Source organism: Scleropages formosus, chromosome 2, assembly GCF_900964775.1.
Source record: "Scleropages formosus chromosome 2, fSclFor1.1, whole genome shotgun sequence".
In the NCBI taxonomy this organism is placed as follows: domain Eukaryota; kingdom Metazoa; phylum Chordata; class Actinopteri; order Osteoglossiformes; family Osteoglossidae; genus Scleropages; species Scleropages formosus.
Window position 1 is genome coordinate 15515960 of NC_041807.1, and position 20573 is coordinate 15536532.

A 20573-nucleotide genomic window follows, 5' to 3' on the forward strand; every position below is an offset into this window, starting at 1 on the left:
TGTTCTCCAACAAGCCCTATTTAACATGTAGGGCAGAGCGCAATTCTGAGAATTCCCACTTGTTTATCTACAGTCGGTAGCTCATGTATTTACTGCATGTTGTACAGAAAATGGCTTCAGAGCCTGTAAATCCCAGGGATTTAAATGGTTTAATTCAAAATATGTAGTAAACATTTCCAGTTGTACACATTTAAACTCCTCCATTTTACTGAGTTTTTTATTATTATTATTATTATTATTATTACTTTAATTTAGATTGTCTTTTAGTGTGGACTAGTGAATTAGGATTGAAGTGTACCTACTCAGCATCTGGAACACCAAAATAAAATTACTGTGTGCTGAGTTATTTAAACATGACTAAATTAATCTGATTAATACCCGTTCAAGTTTAAAATTAAATTCGGATTAATATAAATTCGATGAAAAGATAAAATGAGTCCCGTTTGATTTGATCCAACGAAACTGAGAGGCCACCAGAATGAAACCTGCTGTTTTACTCAAGTGTCTGTATTTTTCGGCAGGCAGGCTGGAGAATTGCTGATCCCCTTTGCTCTTTCAGTGATACCATCAAGACACCGGCACTAGGGGTTGCAGTGCGTCGGTCTGAACCCATCACTCGTCGTCCAGCGTGTCTATATCCGTTTATCATACTACACCGTCTCATTGCCTTTTTCTCAAATTTCTGCATGCAGATAGTGAGCTTGCACAGTACCAGGCCACACGAGCGGGGGACACAACAGCAGCGCAAAGCCTGAAAATAAACAGACAGCATGCACTTAAAAACACAGAAGAGCAAATGCACTCAGTGTCGGCTTATTGTACACAGCTGGGCTGCCTTCCTATTCTGTATTGATCAGGGATCAATGGCCCAGCAAATCTCCTGCTTCCGCTTGCTAGGACAGAGCAGACGGGGCCTCGCAGTATCGACACACGTGCCTTGCCTTCCTTATAGCCCAGGAGCGAAACCCGTAAACCTGACGGGGAAAACATACCTGTAAAAGTGGCTCTGCGGGTAATAATTTCCCTTTATTTCCCTGTATTCCCTATTCTCTCTGTACAAAAGATTATACTGGCACTTAGAGTGACAGAAACGGGGGACGGTGGACATGTCCGTCCTCTTGGTGATGAGATGGACTGGACGGCCAAAGCAAAGGCTAATTACTAGTCAGGCAAAGCAGATGAGTTTCTTTTGTCCCCACACTGGAACATTGCGAATGCTGGAGGTCACATATGCAACATGTCATCTGCTGAGCATCCAACAGTTCACACCTGCTGCAGGGACACAGTGGGAGCTACCTAAACACACCCTTCTATAGAAGAAAGTTGCGTGTTTGCGCACACATGTGAACGTGCTGCTCGCAGCTCTGTGGAATGTCAATTAAAGCCAAACTTTAAAAAAATGTGGTGCACGTTGTCGTTAGAATGTGCCATTTTAGAATGTGTTCCTGCACTGCATGTAAGTGACTAAGAGCTCAAGTACAGCAACAGTTAAAAGTTTGAGTACATTTGCTGGAAGCTAATTTTGTTGCCGTTTGGTTGAAGTTTCAGGTGCAAATCAACAAACCTTCAACCCTGTTCTTCTAAAACAATGTTCAGAGATGGTGCAGCAGGTGGCATAGTGGTTACAGTTGCTACCTTGAACTCAAAAGGAGCCACGTTTACATGTGACTTCCTGCCGTAGTACCCATGAACAAGGTATTTACCCACATTATATATAGGAGTTACTGCAGTAATAATTATTGACCTGCGTAAGTGGGTAAATAACTAAGTAATAGCTTCACATTGTAAGAGCCCCAAAGGAAGGCATCGTCTAAATGAATAATGTAGAGCACTTGTGGGTTGCTTTTCTTTTTCTTTTTTTCTGTCTAGTTAATACCATAGAAGTGTTGCCCAGATTTCTCACATCTACTCAAATTAACCAGATTTTCGTATTCAAACCATAGGGTTAGACACACTAATTCAAATGCAATGTGCACTTAAGACCATAGTATAACAGCTTTAGTCACCTTTCACTTTTGGACTGTTGGCTTGACCACGATTTTCAGTGTCCTTCAACTACAGGTTACCTTCATGTGAAGATTAAAACTACTGTAGTTTAGAATTAGTTAACATACTATCATGGAATATACTGTATAGGTTGGACTCTAATTGCATGACATCTCTACATCAGACAGACTCTTGATTCTCAGCACACAGATGTCTCAGGTGACAACTTTACTTCCTCTTTAACTAGGCCAGTAACTGGTATGAAAAGTTTACTGTATTATGGCGCATGGCGCTCTGTGTTTGGATGGGGTGAAGAAGGACGCAGAGGCAGCGTTCATAATGAACGTTTCATTAGAACACCAGCACACGGGGGAATAATGCTCTCGGTCTGAGGATCCCGTTTCCTCAAGGACCTGCGCCTCAAGCCAACCTTCCCAGCCTGCTTAGCATTCCCAGGCTCTCCTCTCTCCCACTGGCAAACATGGTCACCCCATCATTTCCCCCAGTGGTTGAACATGTTATTTACAATTTACCCACAATTCAACTATTTACAGTAAACGCATTCCCCACTCCAACTGACAGTAACGCGGGTCGTTACAGTAAGAAAGAAAATGTCAAAGTATAATGGAGTGCTAATAATTAGTATTCTCAAATTTTCCCTTTTTTTCCCTTGCATTTATCCACCCCAGCTGTCACCTGATTGTACTGTCCACAGATGGTCTTCCTCTGCCTTGAAACAGTCATTGGTTTCCGAAAAAAACCCTTGGTAAGGTGAATTGTGAAATCAGAGACGAAACTGCCATTATGTTGCACCCATTTACACTAGAGTGCCACCAAATACCATTGAAATGGACACAGTTACTTCAATTAACATCAGATATCAAAACACATAATAATGGGGCAGGTTCCCTGAATCACTCTATAATACTGAATCTGTCTCCCTGCACTTGTTCAGCCTTTTCGTAGCCATTATGTTTCGTACACTTGGCACACACACAGTACTCAAAGCAGCACGGTCCAAACTGTAAGAGTGCATAGTGGTCCTGCTCTGTGCAGCTATGAAGAAGCTCGTGAAATCCTAATTCAGCAGTGGTGAAAGCAAAGACGTGTTTGCTAAGCTGTTGGAAACATACGGTTCTCTGAAGAACTCCTTTACAGGTACTCTTCACCCAGTTTGAAATTCATTCTTTATAACCCAGTCAAGCTGATGGCTAAGACAGATGCACAGGTAAAATTATATCGCTGGCGTGAGCCTCGATGGCTGCACTCTGTTTAACTCACCTCCGGAGGGATGTGAAAGTCTGTACTCTTTCAAGGACATTGCCATGTCCACCGCAGAGGGTCCTACCCCTACCCTCTCAAAATCGGCTTTGCCTCAATTGTGAATTCTATAGTGTGTGGGTGTGCAGGTGTCACTTAAACACATCCATCAGTTTGCAGTCTGCCCCGAGAGTGCGCGTGCCTCCTTGCAATGTGTCACCTGCCGGATGGCACTTGATAGGTCCATAAACAACAAGGCGCCGTGACATCTCAAGGGTGGAGCTCGCGTTTGCACCACTTTGTTTGTTTACTCTGCATGCCAACATGCCTCTTGTCCCCTCAGCACAGAAGCTCCCAAACACAAAATGAACGAGGCCACGATGCCCTATCAAGTGAGATAAAACCGGTAGAGGTGTCAACTAGATGAAAGTAAAAAAGGGCTTGGCTTTGGAGAGGCTTGCGCTGTGAATAAAACAAATTCAAAGTGCTCAGAGCGTCTCCGAGGAGCACCTCTGCTTTAAAGCGATATGACATGAAAGAACATGACGCCATTATTCAGGCGTTTGGGGGAGTATCTCCAGCTTCCTTCTCAACCACATACCTGTCCGTGAGTCTTTGTGCTGCACTCATTCAGCTTCTTCACACACTGCAAAGACATTCCTTACTTTACTACAGCAGAGCAGCGCAGGCCAAGCATGTGTAGACCTCAGTGTAAACTTTTAAGGTGATGGAGATGTGCTCCTCTCAGTAGGTCCTCTCCAATGTGACCAGGTATCGTGACCGACAAGAAGTAAAACTGTTACCCATGTGAAAAACTGGACACAAACTACCCACCAAGCCCAGCAATCACTGCAGTTCACAGACAGCGCTTGTGGTTTATCAGTGGTCTCTCTGCTGGAACACATCTCTCCCGCAGGTCTCCCTGGGACTCATCCATGGCCGAGCTTCACACATCATCTGGCCCCCTAGCCGCTGGCAGCGGATCGAACCCTCGGTCCCGGCCGAGCGCATGCCGCTACTGAACGTGAACGAGGGGTCAGATGATCAGGACTAATGAACAGGGCATATCTAGAAGGCTCCAGGTGACACCGTGCGGTGAACATGGATGTGTTAGCTCGCAGTAACTGAATGATCACATGAAAGCGTGTGGAAAACGAATGGTGTCAGTCAGTGTTTTAACATTGTAATAACAATAAAAGGTCACTCATTCGTTCTTCTCAACTGCCCTGTACACAATTACTTTGTATTCAGTAAAAGTAATAGATCCTTACTCATAAAAAGTGGTCAGATTCTTTCGTTTCATAACCTTTGATTTTACTACTCCATTTGAAGGGCTTTTGCTGAAAATCAATACTAAAACAGAAGCAACACCACAGCACAATATGTTTGCAGGCATCAAACAATTTTTTTTTTCCCTTTAATGAAGCGTTCCTCTTTCTTTCACATTCTCATGAGGGACATTTCATGTCATCCTCTTTCTGTAGAGTCAGAAGACAGGCAGTGCTACAGGAGAGGATTCATCCCAGTGCCTGCTTTAGCAAACTTCCTCTCCCAGGCTTCCACACACCTCTGTCCTCTCCCTGTTACTCACCACCCCGCCCTGCAGCCCCCCGCCAGGACCTGAATCTCTAGCACTCCCCCACCCATCAGAGCCCAGTGTGACACCAAGTGCACCAGCCACAGTTGGGTGCAAGTAAGAGTTTGCAGCGTTTTGCATCACTAAGTCACTCACGTCATCAATTCCCTGAACTGGCATCATTGTTTAGAACATGTGCAGTGTGTAAAGGCTTGCAGAGTGCAGTAAACGGCACAGCTAAATGCAGAAAAGATTGAGGAAAAGAAGTGATGGGTAGGATCTAACAGAAGAGCAAGAAATTCATAACCAGTAAAATAACGAATAAATCCATCCATACACCCATGGTCAAAATATCAAAATCCACGTTCCCAGTGCAGGAGGAAAATCAGCACTGAATGAAAAGCCACACACACAAAGGGACAATCTGCCAACTCCACACACACACACACACCGCGCTGGATTCAAACATGTATCCGAACCTACAGCTCAGGAGAGGTGAGGCACCATCACCACCATGCTGTCCACCAAATAAATTTAACTAGTAACATCATCATTTTAAACTATTCCCTTGATAATTTACAGTGGAACATATTATTAATTTGTAGAGTGCCTTTAAACTTTTTTCCAGAGACTATTTATGGGACTTTTCAGAGACTCTTTTTCTCTAGAGGTCATATATAACCATTTTAAAACTGGGGTCAGAGGAAGCACTCTGAAAATTAAAAACATGAATTACAGTGAAGGGAAAATGTGTATCTCTACTACGCCTTGTGTGTTTTCACAAAGACCGTTTAGTTGACCACTGGAGGATGGTTGTCAATAAAGGAGGGCAGCACGCTATATGAGCTGTGATACACAGGCGAGATGGAAAGGTCTGCGAGAGTCTCACTAGAGTGGAAACAACACAAAGCTGAAATGCCATATTTTTGGAAGGGGAAAAAAAAGGACGGGAAAATACTGATCGATGAGCACATCAGGAACAGTCCAGTTCTCACAACATCGGTACAGAGCCATATGGTAATGCTGAATGCAAGCCATCCTCTGATCCCTCTGATAAAGCAATAAAACTGTGTGTCTCTCAATTATTTACTGCACTCCACTTTGCTTGAGAAACTGGCACCGTGTTCCCAGCATGCAGGCTAACGGAAACAGCGCGATGACGAGCTCACCCCTTCAGAGGACAAGGACAAGCTGAGGACAGGTGGTCGTCATCCATCACCATCAGATCTTTTCCAGAAGTTGAGGACTTCAGTGGAAAGTGACTGAAGTCTGCAGTGTTAAACGGTTGCGGTGTGAAACAGTGAAAGATTCCGGTAATCCAGGAAATAATGTCCACCTGGCTTTGGCGTACGCTGTTAGTGCTGTGGGTTCGAAAAGCCGGAGAAGGGATCACTGCATCGTAGCGCACAAACTGCGCTCCTGGACCTCACAACACAGAGAACACACTTCAGAGGTAAACCTCTTTGTACAAGTCTACATTCAAGGCTGTGTATTGTCGTCTGACTTTGACAGCTTGGCACGCTATTAAAGCCGGTTTTTATTACAGAGATCTGTCACAATTTGCCAGCCAAGAACTGCACTCCGCATTTGTGCACACTCATCGCAAGTGGCAGTGCAGCCAAATGAGGAGAACAGTCATTATTGGGTTAACCCCATGCACGGTTAGGAACGGCACCCTTTCCATTTCCATCCCATTTCTGGAATATAATGTTCACTTCATTTTTGTGACTGTGCTCGTAATTATTTTCAGTAAAACTCATATTTAGCCAAACCTGCATTACCTACCAATAATAATGGCCCTGCTCAGGTAGTGCAGCTCACACGCCTATTGCTCACAGGTATAGAGGAAATTACCACAAATATTCATGAAATACACACACTGGCTGAAACTGCTTGTCTCAAGTGGGGTCGCGGCGAACCGGAGCCTAACATGGCAACACAGGGCACAAGGCTGGAGGGGGAGGGGACACACCCAGGACGGGACACCAGTCCACCGCAAGGCACCCCAAGCAGGACTCAAACCCTAGACCCATCAGAAAGCAGGACGCGGCCAAGCCCGCCGCACTACCGCGCCCCCCCATTATACATGAAATATTTGCAAATAAAGACCTAAAACATACATTATAACACCTTAGTATAAAGAACTAGAAGATAAGACGTTCTAGGATGAGACAGCACTTGGGAGGACCAACATTAGCTCCTCAGTGCAACTGCTGTCCTCTTATTCAATGAAATACTACAATGAAGAGGAGTGCATCAGGTGTGGCCAATAACCCAAGAGGTGGCCATGTCCAAATGCCCGTTTACCATAAATGTTTCCTTTTTCTTCATCATTTTGTGACTTTGCTACATATCTTTAATGTATAAAATGTGTAATTTCATCAAAATTAGTAGTACACTTGAGCAAGGTTCTTAACTAAAATTGCTCCAATAAAAATGATGCAGCTGTACAAATGAGTAAATAGTTGTAGGTACCTTAACATTGTAAGCTGTTTTGGAGAAAAGCATCAACGAAATATAAATGTACTGTAGATCTCACAGAATAGGACCCGCGAATACACACACACACACACACACACACACACACACACACACGCATTGGCTCAAGCTGCTTGTCCCGAGCAGGGTCGCGGTGAGACGGAGCCTAGCCCGGCAGCACAGGGTGCAAGGCTGGAGGGGGAGGGGACGCACCCAGGACAGGATGCCAGTCCATCGCAAGGCACCCCAAGTGGGACTCGAACCCCAGACCAGAGAGCAGGCACAGGCCAAACCTGCTGCACCGCTGCACCCACTGCAAATATATTTAAACATAAAACTCTCACCAATTTATATACACAAACACACACACATTATTCCACATGTACATATTTGTGCATTTATAGTTTATGTAATTCTGCTTAAATGATATAGTTCTATTTAACTGTATTTTGGCCTTTGCCATGTCACATACTGTATAAATGTTTACTAATATATAATTATTTAGTTTATGTATTTCTGTCAATTGATTGCCTGTGTTTTTAAGACAGGAAATGTTAAGGCTAATTGTTTTTAAATTGCACTCCATGAAAAATGGCACCTCTCCCTGCACAGAGGAGTTCTGGTCATCATGCATCATCTCCCTTTTCAGCAGCACCCAAATGACAGGTGGCATCCGTTACTCAGAGAGGAGCGCTTCCATTCCGGCGCCTGCTTGAAGGCACAATGTTCGCTTCACATAAAAGATCAATACAACATCTAACGGACCTCTCCTGCATGTAGTCGTACGCTCGCAGCCGTATATTCGGTACGTTATTGAGAAGAGATGTGTGGCAATATGGTGACTTCATGGCAGAGTCCAAATATTCCCAAAAAGGAGCAGCAGATTTAAGAATTAAGTTCATCCACATCTACAGCGTGACCTTAACTTTCGTTTCTGACTCCTTGAAACGAACGGCGTAATCTTATTAAAGTAATGTGAAAATGAGGTATGCACTTAAGTTTATTTCGCTTCCCACAAACATAAAACACCACTGACAGGCAGAGCTGACAGCCTGCCAGCTCGACACGGGAGCGCAGCTTATGTCACATGTCAGTTTGCGCGTTTGCTTTAGAGACGAGAAAATTCTTCGACCTGTTTTTAAAACGCAACCATGCCAGTTGAGGAAGTGGTCCCTCATCCTGCTGTTTGGGTCCAGGCACCGTAAGCGCACACTGCAGAGATGGTTCACACAAGGTTAACCACACCCTTCCCCCCCGCAATGCTTTTTTATTTACGTTTATACGACCCCTTTCTTCAAGGCGAGTTGCACCATTGGGTTTGTATGCCAAGCTACTCATTTACCCATTTATACAGCCGAGTAATTTTTACTGCTTGAATTCAGGGTAAGTTTTTTGCTCAAGGCTACTACGGCAGGGTAGAAAAGGGGATTCAAGCCCAGGTCTTTTGATCAATAACCACTATGCCACCTGCTGGCGTCTAAAGGCACAACAGCCTGCAGATGCTCTAGAGGATTACGTGTTGGTTACCATAACAGTGACATCATTCCCCTTGTAAGCATTGTGTTCGAATCACATAGGGTCCTGGTTAACTGTATTTTCATACGCTGTCCGTGGACTTACTAGGGCAGAACGAGTATGGGTGTCCTCACTCTCTAAGTGGAGTTTACAGGATTGGTTGATGAAACATCCCCTGGAGCAGGACAGGCCTGCGAATAAGTGGGGGCGTATCTTAACGTGTACATAATGGGATTCAAGGCGCACAATGAATTTGAACAGTTCTCAGAATCCGTTTTTCATTCTCTTTGTTTCAGTGGGAGTACAGAAGCCCTAATTAGGCAACTGCTGCCTTAATAGCAAATAGAATACACAATTATCCCACACACATTTGAGTTTGGATTCATTTTACATTAGCTTTTTATAATTCATAAAATGTAAAGTTTTGAATAAATTTAAGAAATGATTGCAAGGGTGGTTCTTTTAAAAAATGCTGCTCTTTTCAATAGAAAAATATGCTAATTCATTTTTATGCAATGTACTGATTTCCATGTGGAGAAAATGGCATTTAAAAATTACCATGTTGAACCTATTGCTATTTTAATGCATTTGATTTGGTTTTAACAATAGGAAATTATTACAGCTAATTGAAAATGCAGAACTAAACAACTATATAATTTATGGAACTTTCACACTGAGAACTAAGTGCTTAACACAGCATGTTTATTGTACTTATTTGAACTCTCTGCACTAGATCATCCGATAAAAGTTTTTCCAGACTCAGCGAAAGAAAACATTTTGTTTATTTTCCTTGTTTCCGTGTAACGTATGTTCCTTAGTGCCAATCGGTGAGATTTTCCGAGTTATTCAAATATTCCTTTTCTGTTTTTATACAAATGAGTAACATTTACAGCGGTCAAAATTGTAATTCAGATTTTAAAAAGTCATGCGTATTTTCAATTATTAGCATTTTCCATCGCAAACACTGCATTTTTGTGGGTCATTAGGCAAGGAAATGTGTGTAGCGGTGGATCTGTGTGTGAGTGACTGGTCTGCCCCGATGCCGAGGGTGCACACCCGAAAAGCCTTGCTGGGCACTCGAACCCTTTGGAAGACACAGTATCAAAACATGTGTCAGTGCCAGACCTGCCTGTTTCATGGTCGGGTCTGAAGGAAGCGGCGGACCCAAGTGCAGAGCGGTAATCGTGGTGGTGTCTTCGGGGAAATCCAAGAGAGGAGGTCAGAGGACGGGCAAAGGGTCTTCGAGGTGCGAACGTCGTAACAGGGAGGATCCAAAAGGAGAGGTCAGTACACAGGCAAGAGGTCGATGATCAGAAAGAGGTAGGAGATCGGGGGAACAAGGGACGGGTTCGGGGAAGGCATTCAGGAACAGGAAATGGCTAGAGAAGGTTGCTAACGAGGAGGCAGATCAAGGTTTCACATCAGCTGGTGGTCTGATGCAGCCTTTTATGCTGTAGTCTGCGTTGCGTCCCAGGTGTTCCGTGTTGGCCCGGAGGTGTGGGCGTGGCAGTACCCCCCCCGAGGAGCGGTCCCGAACACTCGAGGGCGACCAGGGGGACGGCCTCGAGGCAGAGGTGCGGGCCGATCCGGATGACTCCTGTGGAAGTCGGCGATGAGGCTCGGATCTAGGATGTCTCGTGCTGCTACCCAGCACCGTTCCTCAGGTCCGTATCCTTCCCAATCTACCAGATACTGGAGTACCCCTCCACGACGGCGGGAATCCAGGAGCGCCCGTACCGCATACGCTGGTGCACCACTGTCAGGCAGGAGAATCGGGTCTGGAGGCGTGGTTGCGGGCTGGTGTAGGGAGGTGGCCAAGGGTTTGAGGAAGGATACGTGGAACGTCGGGTGTGTGCGTAGATGTTGGGGCAGGTGCAGGCGATATGAGACCGGGGTAACTCTGCGGATAATCTTAAAGGGTCTTATGTACCTTGGGCTGAGTTTCTTTCACATATATGGTCCTTGGAAACCCCGGGTTGATAGCCATACCCTCTGTCCGGGTGTAAGGGAGAGGTGCCGCCGATGTCGATCGGCTTGACGTTTGATACGGGTTTGCGATTCTTGGAGATGTCGTCTGATAGCTGCCCATACCTCGCTGCTGGTTCGGTATCAAAAGTCCACAGCAGGCACATCGCTGGATCCCGGTTGCCATGGGAACAATGGTGGCTGGTACCCCAAGATGCACTGGAATGGAGAGACACCTGTAGAGGTATGGGTGAGCGTATTGTAGGCATACTCTGGCCACGGAAGGTATCGAACCCAGTGAGTTGGGTGTTCAAGACAGTAGCTTCTGAAGTAACCGACCGATATCTTGCTGTAGCCATTCTACCTGCCCATTGGCTTGAGGGTGGTATCCCGATGTCATACTCACCGTGACCCCGAGTTTTTTTCCAAAAAGCCCTCCAGACACGCGATGTGAACTGAGGACCCCTGTCGGACACTATGTCTTCGGGTATGCCGTAGAGCCGGAATACATGCTGAAATAGCAACTCTGCTGTCTCCAAGGCAGAGGGGAGCTTGGGCAAAGGAATCAAGCGACAGCCCTTGGAAAAGCGATCGATCACGGTCAAAATGGTGGTCTTACCATCTGACAGTGGGAAGTCCACTAAGAAATCTAACGCTAGGTGCGTCCAGGGACGGTTGGGTACCGGCAGGGGTTCCAGGAGCCCTGCTGGACTCTGATTTGAAGCCTTGGACTGAGCACAGACTGGACACGCTCGGATGTAGTCCTGTACGTCCTCCCGGAGGGACGGCCACCAGTAGAGCTGCTGGATCCTAGCCTGAGTCTTCCCAAACCCCGGGTGCCCCGCCGCTGGATGGTCATGGGCCCATTGTAGGAGAGTGGTCCTCAGACCTGGTGGAACATATTGTTTTCCAGAAGGTTTACCTGGTGGTTCGGGGTCCGCTTGTTGGGCTTGGGCCAGGTCCTGGGTGAAGTCCCACTGAACGGGTGCCACAAAGCAGGATCTGGGCAGGATGTAGTCTGGTTCCGGTACCTCCTGCATTTCGTCATGCAGCCGGGAAAGGGCGTCCGCTTTGATGTTCTTTGGACTTGGTCTGTAAGTGACAGTAAAGTTGAACCGAGAAAAGAACAGCGCCCACCTGGCCTGACGCGTGTTGAGGCACCGGGCTGTCTGCAGATATTGTAAATTCTTATGATCAGTGAGCACCAAAAAAGGGTGTTGTGCCCCTTCCAGCTAATGTCTCCACTCTTCTAGGGCTAACTTAATTGCTAGGAGCTCTCTATTCCCTATGTCGTAGTTTCGTTCGGCCTCAGACAGTTTCCTGGAAAAAAATGCACAAGGATATAATTTCACGGGCTTACCTTGCCTCTGTGAAAGAACAGCGCCTACCCCTGACTCTGAGGCGTCCACCTCCACCACGAATGGCAACTCAGGGTCAGGTTGATGCAGGATGGGGGCTGTAGAAAACTTGAGTTTGAGGTTCTCAAAGGCTCGTTGGGCTTCTGGGTTCCACGGGAGACGAGGGGTTTTACTCGCTGTAAGTGGTGCGACGATCATGCTGAAGTTCCTGATGAACCGGCGGTAAAAATTGGAGAACCCCAAAAATCGCTGGAGAGCCTTAGTGGAGGTTGGGCGCGGCCATTGCTGGATGGTCTGGACCTTACCTGGATCCATAGCAATGCCGTCTTAGGTAAGTATGAACCCCAAGAAGGAGACTTTCTGCTTGTGGAATTCACATTTCTCCAACTTCACATATAATCTGTTTTGCAACAGTCTCTGGAGCACCTGTCGGACAGTCAGTACATGCCTGACCAATGTATCAGAATAAATTAGGATATCGTCAAGATATACCAGGACGCCTTTGTGGATCATGTCCCCGAGCACATGATTCACAAACGCCTGAAATACGCTGGGTGCGTTCGCAAGACCAAAAGGCATAACCAGGTATTCGTAATGACCCAGGGTGGTACTGAAAGCAGTCTTCCATTCGTCACCCTGCCGGATACGGACTAGATTGTACGCACTTCTCAGGTCTAGCTTCGTGAACCATTGCGCCTGCTGAATGTTCTCAAGGGCGGCTGTGATCAAAGGCAGAGGATGTGGGTATTTAACACAAATACTATTCAGCCCCTGATAGTCAATACAGGGGCGTAACCTCCCCCATCTTTTTTTTCGATGAAAAAAACCCGGCAGACGCAGGGGACGTGGATGGTCGTATAATTCCTGTTTCTAAGGCTTCGGTGATATAAGTCTGGAGGGCTGATTGCTCGGGTCTGGACAACGGGTAAATGCGACTACGCGGAGGCGTGGTACCCGGCAAGAGATCAATTGCACAGTCCCACGGGCGATGCGGTGGGAGCTCGGATGCGTGTCTTTTGCTAAAAACCTCCGCAAGATCCTGATACTCGGGAGGAACTGGCACCTGCAGTGCAGATTCTGAGCCTTCTATAGACGTAGCTCGACAGGGTAGCTTTAAGCAGGTTCTTTCACATTGAGGTCCCCAAGCCACCAACTCCCCAGTACTCCACTGAAAAACCAGGTCATGCTTGGAGAGCCAAGGGAACCCTAGAATCAGGGGCAACTCCAGAGAAGAAATCAAATAGAAACTCAACATCTCTTGGTGACATACACCTACTCTCACAGTTACAGGGGCTGTCTGGTGGTCCACAAAACCCTTCCCGAGGGGCTGGCCATCTAGAGCGGTCACTTTGAGACGCCCCCCAATGGGTTTGCAAGGGATACTATGAGACCGAGCAAACCCAATGTCCATGAAGCACCCTGCTGCTCCCGAATCCACCATTGCTTGCGTCTGTACCTGTCCTGCGCCCCAGGATAACATAACGGGTACAGCGAGGCGGTTACAACAGAGGGTGCCACTCACCTTGGCCTCAGGGCGGACAGGGCACTGGAGACGGAAGTGACTAGGGTCACCACAGTAAAGACAGAGGCGTTTTCGTAGTCTTCGCTGCCGTTCGGTGAGGGGCAGGCGCCCCAGCCCCAGCTGCATTGGCTTTGCTTCCTCCTGTGCGGGACGGCATCTTTCTGGAGCCGGTTCTGAGGCTGGTCCCTGGGTTCTGATCTGGTGATCTAAGGTAACAGCGGTTTCTATGAACCGATCAAGGGTCCATCTTTCTCCTCGGAACACCATTTCACTGCGGATGTGTGGGTTTAGACCACGGCGAAAACTAGCCAACAAAGCTCTCTCTCCCCAATCGCTGCGTTCTGCGAGGACACGAAATTCTATGGCGTAATCTGCCACGGGTCGGTCACCTTGCTGTAGAATCATGAGTCTTTCACTCAGCTGTTCTTCTGGGTGAGCCAGTCTGAAAATGGCGAGGAACCGGCTCTTGAACTGCGCATAAGTGCTGGGGAAGCCATTTGTCCAGATTGCTGTCGCCCACTCAAGTGCTCTGCCTGTGAGCAGAGAGAGGGTGTAGGTGATCCGGCTCTGTTCTGTGCTGTAAACAAGGGGCATACTGGAAAAAAACGAGCTCACGTTGAAACAAGAAACCTTCACATTGCGCTGGGGTCCCGTCAAAGCGGGTCGGGGGAGACAAGTGGAAACCGCGTGATAGAGAAGGAGTTGCGTTCGACGAGTCAGGCGCTGCAGGACCGGCTGCGCGTTTCTCAATGGGCTGTGTGGGCGCACGCGATGTATTCAGCACGCTTACCACCTGGTTGTAAGAGGCGCTGAGGTTGTGGAGCATCTGTTCCATACCGGCCAAGCGCGCTTCATGCAAGTCCAGCTCCGCCTGGAGATGGTTCAGCGCCGCTGGATCCGTATACGAGGCGGAACCTTCTGTCATGGTCGGGTCTGAAGGAAGCGGCGGACCCAAGTGCAAAGCGGTAATCGTGGTGGTGTCTTCGGGGAAATCCAAGAGAGGAGGTCAGGGGACGGGCAAAGGGTCTTCGAGGTGCGAACGTCGTAACAGGGAGGATCCAAAAGGCGAGGTCAGTACACAGGCAAGAGGTCGATGATCAGAAAGAGGCAGGAGATCGGGGGAACAAGGGACGGGTTCGGGGAAGGCATTCGGGAACAGGAAATGGCTAGAAGGTCGCTAAGGAGGAGGCAGATCAAGGTTCCGCATCAGCTGGTGGTCTGACGCAGCTTTTTATGCTGTAGTCTGCGTTGCGTCCCAGGTGTTCCGTGTTGGCCCGGAGGTGTGGGCGTGGCAGCCTGGTACAAGAGCTGTATGAAGTGTTAAGTATGAAGCAACAACAAATTAAAGCAAAAATTATTCGGCAACTGCAAAGAAAAAATATGGCCTGACTAAAGCCGTGAAAAAAAGAGAAAGGGGAAAGGGGGGGTGGGTATATGAGAGGAAAAAACTATAGTCCGAACCGCCCAAACATACCAGATGCAACAAGACTGCTCCAGTCATCCCTAATGTCTCTGCTAAGCAAAAGGGTCTCGATTAAGGAGGAACGGCCACACCTGGTGCTCATTCTCCCTTTCTTAGCTTTGCCCCAGGTGTGGCCCAGGTCGGGCACAGGAACCTAGGAGAGGAGCCTACTAAGTTCGGCCACCATGGGGAATTGAACCGTCTGCTCGGTGGAATACCATTTCCCAAATGCCTCGTACTCACCTACACGGCGGATGCCATCTGTTTAAGTGCAATTAAAACACACCCAATGCCTAATGGTTAATTACCCTCACCTATCCATTAATATTTTGTTTTGTGAATCACAGCCTGACAGAAGGTGCAGGGCCATCTCAGCGTGAACGCTCTTCCTCGGTGCTTCTGTTTGCTACGATTTCGAGAGCTGTGTTTCTGAGCGCTGTGTGAGATGTGCCGGAGTGGGGGGCAGGGATGCGAGCCGAGGAGAGGAGAGGCTCTTCTCCAAGCTGTGATTTAAGAACACTGACAGTCAACTGAAACGCACTGGCCTAAGGGTCCGAGGCCGTGTGATTCAAGCGCTTGCCAATTAGATTGTCCTTGGGAGAAAAGAACCTGCGTTTCACCTAGAAAAAAACAACAATATTATGTGCATGTTTATGCGAGGAATGAGTGATGAATCATAGCCTAAGCCGCCAACAGGCATTGTCCTGTGAATTCGTTCATCAAACTGACATTCTGAGTGAAACATCAGATACGATAGAGCAAAATCCAGAATGCAACAAAAGCAATATATTTGAAGAGACACACAGAGCGTGACAGATAGGTAAATTGATATTTAGATAGACACTAATTCCCACTCCATAATATAACGGTCAGGATCCATTCACTTCCTGCAGATCCATTTAAGCTCGTCTCTGCTCTTCACATAATTCTGCTGCGGTACAGGGTGCGTGACGGGCGAACTGCCCTCGCTTTGGGCCAGTGGGCGTCACCACGATGCCTTGTGACTTCTGACCCTGGTTCTGCATGGACTTAGGAGCCACACTAAGACCCAAAATAACCCCCTGGCCTTGGGTTTTAACTCCATCAGCTGTCATTATTAAAATACTCACCATGATGGTGGTGAACAAGCTGCCCACACACAAACACACACACGCAGACCACTGGACAGGGCTCCATACACCCCTCCCCCGTAATGAAATTACTGGGCTACTGCGTAGTGTGCTTCCCCACTTCAGTGTCTCACATCATTGGTAACCGGATTATGCAAAGCTGAATGGGGAGCAGGGTCAGCCTAGCTCCCTGAGCCCTTACCTCAGCCGTGAGGCCCCAACCCCCCAGGACACACACACTCTCTCCAGGAACATACACATTTAAAGCAAATCATTTAGCCATGCTGCACAATGACAGTATGATGTGAAAGATCAATGTAACACTGAAGGTACCTATCCTCGGGACAGTCTGACATCTTAAATTTGTAGTTATCAAGTATTTACATTTAAATTTATCCATTTGGCAGATGCTTTTCTCTAAAGCAACGTGTAACTCAAAGTAAACTAAACCTTATCCCGCAACAGATGGAGGGCTTATACAGATACACACAATTATTGAAGCAGAGCTTATTTAGCACTGTTTTCATAGAGCTCTCCTTCCAGTCCTCCTTGTAGAAGTGACACAAATAGGAAAACAAGTAGATTTAAAAAAAAAAAAAAAAAACAACAGGTGGTGAAGCACTAATTTACAATGGGGGGAAAAGATTCCCCAACTGTTCTTGAATGCTGGAAGGGATTCAGCAGTTCTGAGGAACAGAGTGAGTTCATCACATTAATGCCAACGCTGAGGACCAATGAGCCTTAGCTTTTGGGACCCTTGTGAGGGGGATGAGCAAGCAGCCAAAGGTGGAGGGGCTTAACATTTTGCTGGGGTGCAGCGATGGAACAGGTTCTCTAGGTGTCGGGGTGCAGATCCTTTCACTGTCTTGTCAAGACCACAGATAGAGTCCTGTGGCAGTTGAAGAGGTTTGTTGACGGAGGCTGGAAGACTAGGCAGCAATGCAAGATATCACCATTGCCTGGACCAGGAGGTGCGTGAGTGTGGTTCTTGACAGGTCCAGATGTTGAAGACGATATGTCTGCAAGAGCAAGTTAGACCTGCGATGTGCCGAGAGAAGCAATGAGAGGTGTCAGTAGTTACTCCCAGGTTTCTGACTACTCTGAGGGTGAGATGAGTGACTTGTTCTGTGAGAGGCTGCTCTTGACAGAGGGAATTTCTAGTAAGGAGATGGACGATTTTTGTCTTGCAGAGGCTGAATTACAGGTGCTGATGGGAGATCCAGGTGGATATCTCAGGGAGACATGCTGCAAAGTGTGAGGATGTATGTGCGTCGGTTGGGGGACAACTGGAACAGCTGTGTATTGTCTGCATAGCAGGGATAGGAGAAGCTGTGGGAGGTAATGACGGAGTCAAGGGAAGTAGTATAGATAGAGAAGCTATCAAGCTGGACTCGAACCCCACACCTACCGAGCAGCTCAGAAGCCGCCAGGAATTGGTTTAACTCACTGTGTCACTATGTCTCCACCTTTAGAGCTGCCACTAAAAAGCCTAAAGAGATTCCATTGTGATGCATAACTGCAAAAGTGCAGAGATTAAACTGAAAAAATAGTAAGTGGAAAAACCCTTCTCCCCAAATACATTTAAATATCTAATAATGACTGTCTTTAGTAGTACAAAACAACAATTTGTGCGTCTTGAAGGAAACTCATATATTCTGAAATCTATATATAGTGATCCATTTTTAGTGCAAGCCTGCATCTGTGCAGCGAACTGCGTAATGGAGAGCGGATGCTGAAATGCGTAATTAAACAGCCCATGTTTTCCCTGGTGAAAAATTTATTGTGAAATTTCAAGGTTTATCCACGGGTCACGCTATGTCTGTCCTTGAAAAGTAGGTTCCAAAAGAGGAATGGTGCTCAGGGTATATAGGTGCATTCCTTAAAATTTAACGACCTGATGTATTTCGCTGAGTACTTTCAGTGGAACAGCACTTGGGACCAGAATATTATAGGTTTACGTCCCAGGAGGAGCACACCTAATGGGCGGCCTTAATTAACTTTAACCTTTGCAATCAGTACGGTGCAGTACAAATGGTCAAAGTGTGACAACAGTGGTCGCACATGCTAATATAATGTGAGCCCAAGAAAGTGCGTATAGGTCACACTGACCATCATGGCTGTAATAAGTTGTGTACTCAGGAATAATCTCATTACGTTCATCTATTTACACAGCCAAATTACCTGATTGGTTGAGGCCTACGCAAATATCCCCACTGGTTCAAGGGAGTGGTACCTTATAACCCGTTTTGAACCATCGAGCAAGGGGTACACTGCAGAAAGCAGTAACCTGTGGTTCCACAATTCAAAATAGCCATAATATTAGTTTTGTAAAGGAACTCTTGCTGTTTTTCGGTCTTGTAATCCATCCATAATTGTGGGCAGCACAGTTGGTAACCCAAGTCCCCACCGCAGACGCAGTCAGTGTACCGCACCCGCTACGGGTAAATATGTAACCTCACCAAGCGCTCACATTAATTCCCTCTTGTACTTTTTTCCCGCTTCAGCTCAGGGGTCGTATGACTGACGCTGTATACACCGTGCGTTTTGTGCGCGCAGATAGCAATTCTCTCAGTGCGGAAGCAGTTATCATTGTAATAATCACTTCGTAGCTCAGCTACCTTACAATTTCACCCATTTATGCAGCTATTTTTACCGGAACAGTTCACGTGCTACAGCTGGGGTCTACCAGGGTCTCTAACCAGCAGCCACCAGCCATCGGCGCAACCGCTCCTCGAGACACGTGAGCCGTCGCAGACATGTGTCCTGGCTCCATGCTGACTCCAGCATGTGCAGACATCTCACCCTCTGTGCCGAAAAAGTCATGAGGTGGTGGTGAAAAACAGCTCAGATCTGATGTAGGTTCTTTCGCTGTGTCTGAGCCTGCGCGCGGCATCACCGCACGCAGTACGTGCTTCTATGTTCTAGGACCAGACTGGCAAAGGGTGTCTTCACCGAGAAAAATAACATTTGCCGCTGAAAGCAGCTTTTTCCGCGCACCTCCTCCCGGCATGAGCCGTACCGCAGGTGATGAGAAATCGGGGCAGTTCCCATCAGTGCAGCAAGAGGCTGGCCGATGCAGAGCCGCCGGCTCCGGCCAGGTGGAGGTCACGGAGGTTGAACCCAGCAGGGATCGGCCAGGCAGCCGCTCTCACCTGCCGCGTGCCAAAGGGAGCTCGGCTTTGGGCTGCAGCACTGCTGATAACGCAGGTGGGACCGTGACTGCCATACAATGTCAAATTTTAATTACATTAAACTTTGTGTGCGCAGAAGAGACGTGAATGTGAGTACAGCACTCTACTGGAAAACTGAGAAATGCCACCTTGTCTCCATGCAACGATTCCCATGTTAATCTGACCTTACGCCCCCTTCCAGTTACAGAAAAAAATATATGTAAGGTAAATAATCGAAAGACGTGCAGCAATGCAACACCGGAGCACGTTCCTAAATGAAAAACGCTCTCAAATGTAAAGGCTAAACCCAAAATCCACGTGGAAGAGTTTTTTTAAATAGAAATAACTTCCTTTTCCTCTTCTCGTTTGCCGAGCGCTCGGTCTCCCTACTGGTTTACGGAATGGGCCTGCGCTAACCCTAGAATTGTGTGCTGCGCGTAGCTGCACCTTGGATGGAATGATAGATCCTCACTCCTCGCTCACGTCCACTCTCCGTCTAGAAGACCTGGTACTTGTCTTTAACAGTGCCTTCCAGCCAGGAGCATCTGTGCAGGGAGCAGAGGCCAGTTCCCACATAACCTCATAAAATGTTATGATAAATTTAAACGTGAAATTTATTACATTTACCTGCAAGAGAGCTCCCAAAGGTGTCTCCTGGAGGCCAGCATTTCGGCTAAAGGGTCTTTGTGATTCTCCTATTTTACCTTTGAGATGCCACCATTAGTGTATCACTCCGCACGTGCGTTCGCCGCCCTGCTTTTTTCTTCAGCTTTCTTTCAGCAGCCATCTGTACTTCTTGAACACACTCATTGGTTGACACACCACAAGCAAGACTAGCAGATCAAGATTAACCAAGAGGGATATTGTACATTTCCTAAATGATGCCGATTACAGTCAACTTTGTGCTGTGCTAAAGCCCTGAAGAGCCCATACGGTCATTGCATGGTCGCCGTGAATTCGGCAGCTGAGGGTTGAAGCAATTAATGTAATCAAGTGCTGGAAGCAAACGGGTTCGTTTCTGATTATTCTGGATGCACGGTTTACACCGATGTAATGTGAGTTTGCGGGACATGTATAATGTTTAGATTGCCTGTGGGAGACTGTGGCCGGATGAATGTAAATGTTATTGTTGGAGCAGATTGCCGAAGACAAGATGAGCAACACGACACAAA

At 47.1% G+C, this 20573-nt stretch overlaps 2 protein-coding genes across 3 annotated transcripts in view; both read left to right on the plus strand.

Moving 5' to 3' along the window:
* immp2l (inner mitochondrial membrane peptidase subunit 2) overlaps nucleotides 1-4526 on the plus strand; it is a 150566-nt gene extending 146040 nt beyond the window's left edge. For both annotated transcript variants that reach the window (XM_018747283.2, XM_018747282.2), the window contains exon 6: nucleotides 4163-4526. In XM_018747283.2, coding sequence (XP_018602799.2) covers nucleotides 4163-4300 — 138 coding nt within the window. In that variant the 3' untranslated portion in view covers nucleotides 4301-4526. The remainder of the gene's footprint in view (nucleotides 1-4162) is intronic.
* The window catches only part of tnni4a (troponin I4a), a 67079-nt gene that overhangs the window by 4704 nt on the left and 41802 nt on the right, over nucleotides 1-20573 (plus strand). The gene's annotated exons all lie outside the window — the stretch shown is intronic.